The sequence below is a fragment of the Orcinus orca genome, chromosome 8 (genome assembly GCF_937001465.1).
Source record: "Orcinus orca chromosome 8, mOrcOrc1.1, whole genome shotgun sequence".
Lineage (NCBI taxonomy): Eukaryota > Metazoa > Chordata > Mammalia > Artiodactyla > Delphinidae > Orcinus > Orcinus orca.
Genome location: NC_064566.1, coordinates 87584539 through 87597931, shown reverse-complemented (window position 1 = coordinate 87597931; position 13393 = coordinate 87584539). Strand labels below are relative to the sequence as shown.

Below are 13393 nucleotides of genomic sequence, written 5' to 3'. Positions count from 1 at the left end.
ATAAATTAGACTTCATCAAAATTAAAAACTTTTTAAGTTTTAAGAAAATGTACAGGCAAATCACAGACTGGGAGAAAATATTTGCAAAACATTTGACAGAGGATATATATATGTGTATATATATGTATATTGTATAGGTATGTATGTGCATATGTGTGTATATATATGTATATCAGGAGATAGATAGATACAGGATATATAAAAAATTCCTACAACTCAATAATAAAAAGATACATAACACAATATTTTTAAGTAGGCAAAATATTTGGAGACAGTTCACAAATTAATATATACAAATAATCAATAAGAACATGAGTGTTCAACATTATTAGTCATCAGAGAAATGCACATTAAAATCTTAATGAGATGCTACTATATATACACTAGAATGGCCAAAATTTAGAAGATTGATAATGCAAATGTTGACACGGTTGTGAAGTAACTAGAATTATCCTGCAGTATTGTTGAAAATATAAATTGGTACAACCACTTTGGAAAACTTACTGGTATTTTTTTTCTAATAATAAACATAACACCTATTCTGTGACCCAGCAGTTCCACTGTGAGATATTTCTCGAAGAAAAATGTAAACATAGGTCATAAAAAAGATCAATAGAAGTTTAATAGCAGTTTTATTCATAATAGCTAAAAACTGGAGAGAGCCCACGTATCCATCAGTAGGAGAATGAATAAGAAAACTGATATATTTATACAGTGGAATACTGTTCATCAATATAAAGGAATGGGTTACTAATAAACATAACAAAAACATGCTGAGTAAGAAATATCTTACACGAAAAGAGTACATACTAAGGTTTTGTTAATATGAAATTCTAGAATAGGCAAAACTAATCTTCAGTGGGAAGAAAAATCATAATAATGGTTGCCTTGGGGTTGATGGAGTAGGGATTGACTGTTGTAAGGAATTTGAGGGACTTGGGGGCTGATCAATGAAAAAATATGACCCTTGGACAGGTTTGCATAAGAAAGGAAGTCCCTTACAGCATGAGACAATCTAGAGGTTTATGGCCAAAGGACCACTATCCAAAAAAGGAGGAGGGCAAAGGAATTCCTGAGGTGAAGGAGATTGGAGTGGGTGGCTCTGGAGATTACATGTCTAAATGATGTTGCTCAGTAGCATGGTGGGGAGTCTGGGTCAGAGAACTCCAAAGGTAGTAGTGACTTGGGTCTTATAACCACAAGCCTCTGTCTTATCAATGGCTAGCAGGTGTTGGGTGTAGTTTTGTGGAGTATACAAAGCAGGCAAGCTATAAAATGGTTAAAAATCTGCTTGTTTTGGGTTATTTTTTAAATAATTGGGTATATATAAAAATGTTAGTTTAGTTCCAGCAGACTTTGGAGCTAATGGATCTCAGCCTGCAACAAAGAGATAAACAACTTGAGCCAATACATAGAGGCTGTCTTCATCTAATTACTATAACAACTGAAAAGGGATAAAAGGAAATTTTTTGGAGTGATGATAGTGTTCTATATCTTGATAAGGGTTTAAATTACACAAGTGAATACGTTTGTCAAAACTCAGAAAATATACACCTAAGAATTGTGCATTTCACTGTACATGATATGCATGCTGAAGTATTTAGGGGGAAATGTATGCAGATTTTACTGAAATGTCAAAAATAGAATGGGTTAATTGAGAGAGAGTTAGATAGGTATCTGATAAAGCAAGTACAGTAAAATTTTAATGGTAGAATCTAGTTTGGGATATACATATGTTTATTATAAAACTTTTAATTTTGCTTTTTGTTTAAAAAATTTTATAATAAAATATTAAGGACCATCATGTGGAGACAGACTGAGGGACCTGTTAGAAAACTATGCCATTGCATTAAAAAAATTATAGAGCTTTATATTTCTTGACCAAATTTAACCTATAATTTTTTGTAGAAACTCAATCCTATATTTTATCATTTGACTAAAGATCTGTGGTGTTTGATCTGTTACAGGGAAAGTCCTTCTGCTAGCGTGGACACATGTGCATTTCTGTCATCATTTTTGTGCTCCAATAGAACTCTGCTAATTGATGGCCGGGTAGAACTGAAAAGAGGTCTGCAGAGGCAGGAGCGACATCTTTTCCTGTTCAATGATCTGTTTATCGTGGCCAAAATCAAGTAGGTATTCTGGACGCTCTCTCCTGGTTATCATTATAAAATTGCATTTCCACCAACAAAGGTAACCTTTATATTCAATGTTCACTGTAAGAATATCTGGCCTCTGTTACCATAACTAATATCTGAAGTGAGTCTTATGTTTGTTTTGTTTTGATTTGGTTTTGAAAAGATGTTTTAATTATTTATTCATTCAACAAGTGTTCATTTAAGTCCCACTCTGTGCCATTCTCTGAATAAATAAAGGGGATACAGTGAAGAATATGATGGGTACAGTCCCTGCTTTTTGATGCTTTCATTCTAATGTGTGTAGGGAGAGATGACAAATTGTGCTTAATGCTGTGAATAAAATACGGTGAAGTGAAATATGGGATATATGTTAGGTAAGTATAGTCGGGGGGAAATAAATCAATGAAGAATGAAAAACAACTAGCCATGCAGATATTAGGGAGATGGGTATTCTAGGCAGAGGGAACAGCAGGTACAAGGGTGGTAGGGAAAGTTTGGCCCTTTGGAGGAGTTAAAAGAAGGCCAGCATAATAAGCAGGAAGAGAGTAATATAAATTGAGATTGGAGAAATAGACAAGGATCAAGTTATCAGGACCTTTATGGGCTGCATTAATTATCTATTAATTATCTACTGCTGTATAACAAATTACCCCAAAACATAACAGTTTATGACTACAAACATCTTATACATTTTCTCTGAGTCAGGAATCTGGGAATGGCTTAGCTAGTGGTTCTGGCTCAGGGGCCCTCATGAGGTTGCAGTCAAGGTGTTGAACCAGGGTTATAGTCATCTCAGAGCTTAACTGGAGAGAATCTTGAAACTTCCCAGATCACTTATGTGGATCCTGGCAGGCCTCAGTTCCACAATGGCTGCTTTCCAGAGTTCTTCTCCATGTAAGTTTCTCCACAGGGCTGCTTGTAACGTGGTATTGTTTCCTTCAAAGTGAAAGATCCAGGAGAGTGAGGGAGAGAGTATTAAAGGGAGAGAACACCTAAAATAGAAGCTGCAGTCTTTTATAACCTAATTTTGAAAGTAGTATACCATCATTTCTGATGTAGGGGCTATTGGCCACACAGATCAACCTTGGTATAATTGGAAGGGAACTACACAAGTGTATTAGGAAGCCGGGATCATTGGGGGCCATCTTGGAGGATGGGTACCACAAAGGCTATGATAGGAGTTTGGATTTCATTCCAAATGGTTTTAATTAGGGGAGTAGAATAATGTACATATTTTTAAAATATCATTCTGGCTATGATAGGTAATGGATTAGAGGACAGAAAAGAGTAGAAGCAAGGAGACTGGACAGGAGGTTATTGTAGTAGTCCTGATGAGATATAATGAAGGCTTTATCTGGGGAAATGGCAGTTAAAGGAAGGATGCAGACATATTTGGAATATACTTTAGAGGTAACCAAAAGAATTCACTTTTCGCTCAACACTAAATGCCAGCGCAGTTATCATCCAACCTAGAACACGATAGTTACAACTTGCTCCCTCCCCCATTCTCACTATTTATGAAACATCATGAAAGAGTAGTTTAACAAATCCAGTCTCATCAAAGAGATTTTTTGTCACTAGAGAATAGTAAACTTTTTTCTACTATCCGTACCCTCACACCTAAGTTATGCCATGTCACAAATAAGATGTGGGTGGGGAGGAGATCAAGATTGTGGAGTAGGAGGACGGACGCTGAGCTCACCTCCCCCCAAAAACACATCAAAAGTGCATCTACATGAAAATAAATTATCACTGAAAACAAACTGGAGACTGACAGAAAGACTCTTCGGCAACCAAGGCTGTAAAGAAAGATCCACAGGGAGTCAGGAAGGAAGGGAGGAGAAGCAATCAGGTCAGGACTCACATCCCTAGGAAGGGAAGAGAAGAGGAAGGAGGTATCATGGGCTTGCAGATCCTCCCTGGGGAGTGAGGGGTTTGAACCACATATTGGGCACCCCAGCCAGCACTGGGAAGACAAGTCCTCTTAGTTGGTTTGAAAACCACTGACTGACAGGAGGGCTGTAAGAAACCGAGACTCCACCCATGAAGAAATGGACACACTCTTGCTTACTCCCAAAACAAGGCAGAGGAAGCAGATTCAAACTGCCCAGGGCTCTGACAATAATGAACACCCCAGCCTCGCCTCTAACTCTGGTGCAATTACCAACTAGGATGAAGGCTAATGTTGCCGAGGCAAGTGTGCACTTGCAGGGGATGGAGCAAGCTCAGACCCAGCACTGCAGTTAAATGCGGCAAGGATGTTTATTGCTGGCACTCACAGAGGGCAACAGATCAGGAGCTGTCTGAAGCTCTGACTGACATGCTGGAGCCATCCCAGTGTGTGCCCTAGCTGCACCAGGTGCCTGCTCCAAATCCCTCTTGCTGCATCACTACTCCCCTCTGGGGTGAAGGTACCATGGCTGGGAGAGGGGAGAGTGCATACTTAGAGGAACAGAACCAGCTCATATCTGACCCTCAGGGCTTCTGTTCCAGCAGTATGGACCTGACCCTACCACAAATAGGGTGGTGATAGCTACTGAACATAGGAGAAGCTTAGTTTACACCTGGCTCTGGCTCTAGGCCTCTGCCTCCAGCCCTACCTCTCACCAAGGTGATAGCTGCCAACACACCCTGGGGGAAGATATGACGCATGCTCAGTTCAGATCCAGCTCTCCCACCAAAGCCACTGAGAACACACATACTTGAATAGGAATACTCCCACACAAGGACACTGCTTCAAGACTGGGATAGGTAAGTATTCACCTAATTTCATAGAGACAGAGAAAGTTAAACAAAATGAGAAGAAAGAGGAATTTGTTTCAAACAAAAGAACAAGAAAAAAAACTGAAAAAAACAACTAATGAAACAGATAAATAACTTACCAGATAAAGAGTTCAAAGTAGTAGTAATAAAAAAGCTAACTGAACTTGGGAAAAGAATAGATGAGCACAGTGAGAATTTTGACAAGGAGCTAGAAAATATAAAAAGTACCAGTCAGAGCTTAAGAATACAATAACTGAAATGAAAAACACTCTAGAAGGAATTAACAGACTAGATAATACAAAAGAATGCATAAGTGTTCTAGAAGATAGAATAATGAAAATCACTAATCAAAAAGAAACTGTAGGACAACATCAAGCATACTAACATTTGTATTATACTGGTTCCAGAGGAGAAGAGAGAGGGAAGCGGGCCAAAAAGGTATTTGTGGACATTATGACTGAAAACTTCCCAAACCTGAAGAAGGAAACAGATAACTAGGTGCAGGAACCATAGAGAGTCCCAAACAAGATGAAACAAAAGAGACCCACACCAAAACATACCACATTAAAATGGCAAAAGTTAAAGATAGAGAGACTTCTAAAGGCAGCAAGGAAAAAACAAAGTGTCACGTACAAGGAAACCCCCATAAGGCGATCAGCTGATTTTTCTACAGAAACTTTGCAGGCCAGAACAGAATGGCATGATATATTAAAAGTGCTGAGAGGGAAAAACCTACAACCTAAGTTACTCTACCTAGCAAGGTTTTCATTCAGAATTGAAGGAGAGATAAAGAACTTCTCAGACAAGCAAGAACTAAAAGAGCTCATCAATACTAACTTGACCCTAAAACATGTTAAAGAGACTTCCGGGAAGATGGCGGAAGAGTAAGACGCGGAGATCACCTTCCTCCCCACAGATACACCAGAAATACATCTACGCGTGGAACAACTCCTACGGAGCACCTACTGAACGCTGGCAGAAGACCTCAGACCTCCCAAAAGGCAAGGAACCCCCCACGTACCTGGTTAGGGCAAAAGAAAAAACTAAACAGAGACAAAAGGATAGGGACGGGTCCTGCACCAGCGGGAGAGAGCTGTGAAGGAGGAAAAGTGTCCACACACTAGGAAGCCCCTTCGCGGGTGGAGACTTCGGGAGGCGGAGTGGGGGAGCTTGGGAGCCGCGGAGGAGAGCACAGCAACAGGGGTGCGGAGGGCAAAGCGGACAGATTCCAGCGCAGAGGATCGGGCCGACCGGAACTCACCAGCCGAGAGGCTTTTCTGCTCGCCCGCCGGGGCGGGCGGGACTGGGAGCTGAGGCTCCGGCTTTTGTCGGAGCGCCGGGAGAGGACTGAGGTTGGCGGCGTGAACACAGCCTGCAGGGCGTTAGTGCACCGCGGCTAGCCGGGAGAGAGTCCGGGGAAAAGTCTGGACCTGCCGAAGAGGCAAGAGACTTTTACGTCCCTCTTTGTTTCCTGGTGCACGAGGAGAGGGGATTAAGAACGCTGCTTGAGAGAGCTCCAGGGACGGGCGCGAGCCGCGGCTAAAAGTGCGGAGCCCAGAGACAGACATGAGACGCTAAGGCCGCTGCTGCCGCCACCAGGAGGCCTGTGTGCGAACACAGGTCACTAGCCACACGCCCTTCCGGGAAGCCTGTGCAGCCCGCCACTGCCAGGGTCCCGGGATCCAGGGACAACTCGCCCGGGAGATCGCACGGCGCGCCTCAGGCTGCAACGTCACGCCGGCCTCTGCCGCTGCAGGCCCGCCCCACACTCCGTGACCCTCCCTACCCCCCGGCCTGAGTGAGCCAGAGCCTCCGAATCAGCGGCTCCTTTAACCCCGTCCTGTCTGAGCAAAGAACAGACGCCCTCCGGCGACCTACACGCACAGGCGGGGCCAAATCCAAAGCTGAGCCCCTGGGAGCTGTGAGAACAAAGAAGAGAAAGGGAAATCTCTCCCAGCAGCCTCAGAAGCAGCGGATTAAAGCTCCACAATCAACTTGATATACCCTGCATCTGTGGAATACCTGAATATTCAACGAATCATCCCAAATTAAGGAGCCCTGTGGATGAAAGGCTCTTGGTGCTGCAGCCAGGAGTCAGTGCTGTGCCTCTGAGGTGGGAGAGCCAACTTCAGGACACTGGTCCACAAGAGGCCTCCCAGCTGCACATAATATCAAACAGCAAAAATCTCCGAGAGATCTCCATCTCAACGCCAGCACCCAGCTTCACTCAACGACCAGCAAGCTACAGTGCTGGATATCCTATGCCAAACAACTAGCAAGACAGGAACACAACCCCACCCATTAGCAGAGAGGCTGCCCAAAATCATAATAAGTCTACAGACACCCCAAAACACACCACCAGACGTGGACCTGCCCACCAGAAAGACAAGATCCAGCCTCATCCACCAGAACACAGGCACTAGTACCATCCACCAGGAAGCCGACACAACCCACTGAACCAACCTTAGCCACTGGGGACAGACACAAAAAACAACAGGAACTACGAACCTTCAGCCTGCAAAAAAGGAGACCACAAACACAGTAAGATAAGCAAAATGAAAAGACAGAAAAACACACAGCAGATGAAGGAGCAAGATAAAAACCCACCAGACCTAACAAATGAAGAGGAAATAGGCAGTCTACCGGAAAAAGAATTCAGAATAATGATAGTAAGGTTGATCCGAAATCTTGGAGATAGAATGGACAATAGAATGGACAAAATGCAAGAATCAGTTAACAAGGACCTAGAAGAACTAAAGATGAAACAAGCAACGATGAACAACACAATAAATGAAATTAAAAGTACTCTAGATGGGATCAGTAGCAGAATAACTGAGGCAGAAGAACGGATAAGTGACCTGGAAGATAAAATAGTGGAAATAACTACTGCAGAGCAGAATAAAGAAAAAAGAATGAAAAGAACTGAGGACAGTCTCAGAGACCTCTGGGACAACATTAAACGCACCAACATTCGAATTATAGGGGTTCCAGAAGAAGAAGAGAAAAAGAAAGGGACTGAGAAAATATTTGAAGAGATTATAGTTGAAAACTTCCCTAATATGGGAAAGGAAATAGTTAATCAAGTCCAGGAAGCACAGAGAGTCCCATACAGGATAAATCCAAGGAGAAATACGCCAAGACACATATTAATCAAACTGTCAAAAATTAAATACAAAGAAAACATATTAAAAGCAGCAAGGGAAAAACAACAAATAACACACAAGGGAATCCCCATAAGGTTAACAGCTGATCTTTCAGCAGAAACTCTGCAAGCCAGAAGGGAGTGGCAGGACATGTTGAAAGTGTTGAAGGAGAAAAACCTGCAACCAAGATTACTCTACCCAGCAAGGATCTCATTCAGATTTGATGGAGAAATTAAAACCTTTACAGACAAGCAAAAGCTGAGAGAGTTCAGCACCACCAAACCAGCTCTACAACAACTGCTAAAGGAACTTCTCTAGGCAAGAAACACAAAAGAAGGAAAAGACCTACAATAACAAACCCCAAACAATTAAGAAAATGGGAATGGGAACACACATATCGATAATTACCTTAAATGTAAATGGACTAAATGCTCCCACCAAAAGACACAGATTGGCTGAATGGATACAAAAACAAGACCCATATATTTGCTGTCTACAAGAGACCCACTTCAGACCTAGAGACACATACAGACTGAAAGTAAGGGGATGGAAAAAGGTATTTCATGCAAATGGAAACCAAAAGAAAGCTGGAGTAGCAATTCTCATATAAGTTATATATATATATATATATATATATATGTAGTTTGCTTGAGTGCAGTGTTTTTTGTTTTCTGTACTGAATTCATTAGCATGGGTCGGTATAAAATTTAGCATAGGTCAATATGTAATTTGTAAACTAATAAGGTCTTAAAAGTGAGGAATTAAGTCTTTTAAATTTAATTATTTATTGTAAAGAGCAGAATAGCATACATAAACAGGTGCCTAAGGAAAACTTGTATTCTAATATGGAACTCTCATGAACACCTTTTTTTTTTTTCTTCTAACGGTATGATAGTAGGCCATTTGATTATTTTTATGGCTTTAACTTTACAACAATGAAATATTCGTAAATTTTAAAAAGTATTTTTCTTTATTTGATGCGGTGGGATACTGGAGAAATGAAAGGTCAAACATCTATTGAGGAATCCATACTTGTCTATATATTGTGTACTTTTATTTCAAGAACTGATTTAAAATTCCTAAAAGGATGCTATAATAAGTTATTATGCCATTTTACAGACTGAATTAAGTGAATTTCAGGGAGGTATGAAACTTGCCTAAGGCTATCCAGCTACCAAGCGGTAGAAGTGAGAATTAAATCCAGGTATACCTATAAAAAAAAATTTAAAAAAAATAAAAAAAAAAAGAAGGCGAGGGCAGCACCAGGGTATGGGGTTGTTAGTTTTATAGGGGTGAGTAATTTCATATGCTGATGAGTGGGAGGAGTATTCCAGCTATTTTGGGGAAGGGGTGGGGATTTCTAGGAATTGAGCCACCGCCCACTTTTTGACCTTTATGGTCATCCTTGGAACTGTCGTGACACCTGTGGGTGTGTCGCTTAGCTTGCTGATGTGTTACAATGAGTGTATACTGAGGCTCAAGGTCTAGTGGAAGTAGACTCGTCCGCCATCTTGGACCTATTTTGTTCTAATCAGTTTATGTTGTGTCCTCGGGCTATGTAATTCTTTTAAAGGTTGTGCCCTGCCCCCTTTCCTCCTGTTTCATATTGAATATATAATATTTACCAGAGTATGTTTTAATAATTAATACATGATATATTGTATAATTAATTTATATATCATATATATAATGATATCTATAGGTATTTGTTCTAATAAGTCATTAAAAATAAATGAATATTCTTTTTCTTTCATAAAAAAAAAAAATGAAAAACAGCATTTAAAACTCAAAAAAAATAAATAAATAAAACATGTTAAAGAGCCTTCTCTTAGTAGAAAAGGAAAGGCTACAACAAGAAGTAACAAATTACAGAAAAGGAAACATACAACTAATAAAGGAAAATATACAGTAAAGGCTGTGGATCAATGACTTAAATAAGACAGTATGAAGTCTAAAGGACAAAAATTGTAAAAATCAGCTATAAATAAAATAAACAGTTAAGGGATAAATATGAACTTGTGAAATAGGACATCAAAAACACAAAATGTGGGGGAAAGAAGAAAAAATGTAGATTTTTTTAGAATGTGTTTGAACTTAAATGACTATCAGGTTAAAACAAGTAGATATACGTCAACATATATGAACCCCATGGTAATCACAAATAAAAAAACCTACAATAGATACACAAAAACTAAAAAGAAAGGAACACAAATATTCCACTAAAGAAAATCATCAAACCACAAGAAAAAAGGAACAGAGAGGAAAACAAAAACACCAGAAAACCAATAACAAAATGGCAATAAGAGTACCTATCAATAATCACTTTAAATGTCATTGGAAAAAATACATCAAAAAACATTGATTGTATTAAAAAATCCAAGATCCATCTATATACTACCTACAGGAGACTTACTTCACAGCTAAAGACACATACAGCCTGAAAGTGAGGGGATGGAAAAAGATATTTCATGCAAATGGAAAAGACAAGAAAGCTGGAGTAGCAATACTCATATCAGATAAAGTAGACTTTAAAACAAAGGCTATAAGAAAAGACAAAGATGGGCATTAGGTAAGGATAAAGGGATCAATACAAGAAGAGGTATTATACTCATTGACATACATGCACCCAGTACAGGAGCATCTAAATATATCAAGCAAATGTTAAAAGAGAGAAAATGTTAAAAGGGAGAAACTGACAATAATACAATTATAGTAGGGGATGTGAGCACCCCACTTACATCAATGAACAGATCATCCAGACAGAAAATCATTAAGGCAACAGTGGTCTTAAATGGCATAATAGACCAGGTGGACTTAATAGATAGCTACAGCACACTCCAACCAAACCCAGCAGAATACACATCCTTTTCAAGTGTACATGGAACATTCTCCAGGATGGATCACATACTAGGCCAGAAAACAAGTGTCACCAAATTTAACAGGATAGAAATTATATCAAGCATCTTCCAATCACAACTGTATGAAACTGGAAATCAATTACAAAAAGAAAAATGGGAAAGTCACAAACATGTGGAGACTAAACAACATGCTACAAAATAAACAATGGGTCAATGAAAAAAATCAAAGAAGAAATCAGAAAATACCTTGAGACAGATGAAAGTGGAAACAGAACACTTCAGAGTTTATGATATGCAGCTAGAGTGGTTCTGAGAGGGAAGTTTATAGCAATACAGGCCTTCCTCAGGAAACAAGGAAAATCTCAAATAAACAACCTAACCTACCATCTAAAGGAGTTAGATAAAGAAGAACAACGAAAGCCCAAAGTCTTTCTTTCTTTGGCTAAGGTATTTTATTTGCTCCATTTTATGCTGAATGTTGACAATGTTTGCCTAAAATTATTTTGAGTTTATTGTCATTCTTTTCCATACTGAATTAGAACAAGTATTAAAGCTGGATGCGACCTTAGGGACCACTTTTGATATTCATTAGAAAGCTGAATTAAAAATTATTTTTCCAAAAAAAAAAATTATTTTTCCTATAGAAGTAGGGCTTTACATTTTTTTAAAAACGATGTTTATGAGCATCAGAGTATTTAGAAAGAAGCTGATATTATCTCTGTTAATAGCCATAGAGCACCTATTTGGAATTTACTAAAAGGAAATGAAAGTAGTTATTTCATACCCTCTTAAGCCATCACTATTCTCATATTTTATTTCCTAAACAAATAGGGAAGTAATGATGAATTCTGTGTAAGTCAAAAAGATGAGGAGAAAAAAAGTTCTGATTATTAATTCATTACCAGTAGAATTACCATCAGATACTTGTGGAATATACCATATTCTCTACCCCAAAACGTATTTAATAGACCATCTCCATCTTAGAATGGAAGGAAATCTCTCTAGAATCCTATGTATTTCAACGGTTCACTGGAATTCATACTTTTAAATTTCCATTGGAATAGTCTAATACTGTTGGAAATTGAGAGTGAAAAATCTGAAGATACACACTGTGACCCTAATACTATCCATCTTAATATAAAGCTTTATTGGAATACTTGTTTTAAATATTTTTAAACTAGTATCTCTAGCTTTATGGACATAAATGTTCATGAGATTTCTCCCCTACTTCCATAATAAACAGTCCCATCAGAAAGCCTTGTAGGTGAGGAGATTTGAAAAAGTAAGTCTTAAGATAGTAAAGCTGAAGGAAACTTCATGGATACAAAGTCACCTCCAGGTGCTTTGTAAGAATGACTATATCCAGGGCTTTTTATAGATACTTAATGGTTATGAGCATAAACAAGCTCAAGAATCAACCCTGCTCAGGTTCGGATTCTAGCTCTGCTAGTTAAGCTGTTTGACTTTTGGCAAATTACTTAACCTCCCTGTGACAACATTTCCTCATCTCTAAAATGTTTGAGGATTAAACTTAATATGTGTAAAGTGTTAACAGTGACTGGCAAATGGTAAGTTCTCAATAAATATTGACCATTAGAATGGAAGTATTGTTTACACTTTTGGACAGTTCCTTGTTTTTTGTATAATGAGGTGGAAATCTTGGTACTTTATTGATCTAGGGAAGGAATCGTTGGAATGGCTTTTTCCAAGTCAATAGGTATACAAGTTCCCACATGGTATTTGAAGTATCTAATATAAAGAGAGGCCTGCATTAAAAAACTCAAAATGTATGAAAACAGATATGGAAACATAGTTTTCCTTGGAAAAGATTCATAGTTTCAGTTTTATATTACCTAGATAGCTGCCATCAAGAAATAAGATTTTTAAAAGGAAAAAACAAAAGAAGTAGGATTTTACTTTTTAAAAAATTGAATGATTTATAGCAATAGGGTGAAAAATACTGAAATGAAATATAGAATGAAGGCATTGTGCCTCAAGGCACTTTTCTATTGTACTTACATTGTGTGCGCTACAGGAAGCATAGATGAGGCTTTGAATCTAGATTAGTCTTCATGTATAGTTCCTGAAAAATCCCTTTACATTTTATAAATCCTACTGAAGAATTTTAGCTTTAAATATTCCATGACGAGTTTTAGGGATACTTCCATATGAAGCATCTTTGATTTCATTTTAGCTTTTAATGTTTCCATAAATGGCTCTGAATGATAGGAAGTACCGACGTGTCCCTGGGCATTCTTTTTATCCTTACCAGTGTCTTCTAACTATTTAAGTCTCAGGTTCATTATGAGCATTAAAACTGTAAACTAGGTCAAGAAATATGATAGTGTCAATATCAGGGTTGTAAGGGGGATTAGATAGAAATTGTCAAAAAGCAATTTCATTGCCAGCTTAAAAGTAAATCACCTTCTCTGTACCCAGAGATAAATATTAATTGCATCAACTCTACTTAAATATAATACTTCCTGGCATC

The 13393-nt window shown here is 38.6% G+C and overlaps 1 protein-coding gene across 2 annotated transcripts in view; it reads left to right on the top strand.

Moving 5' to 3' along the window:
• Window positions 1-13393, top strand: part of ARHGAP20 (Rho GTPase activating protein 20) — a 154556-nt gene that overhangs the window by 88176 nt on the left and 52987 nt on the right. For both annotated transcript variants that reach the window (XM_049714073.1, XM_004282256.4), the window contains exon 3: window positions 1968-2132. In XM_049714073.1, coding sequence (XP_049570030.1) covers window positions 1968-2132 — 165 coding nt within the window. The remainder of the gene's footprint in view (window positions 1-1967; window positions 2133-13393) is intronic.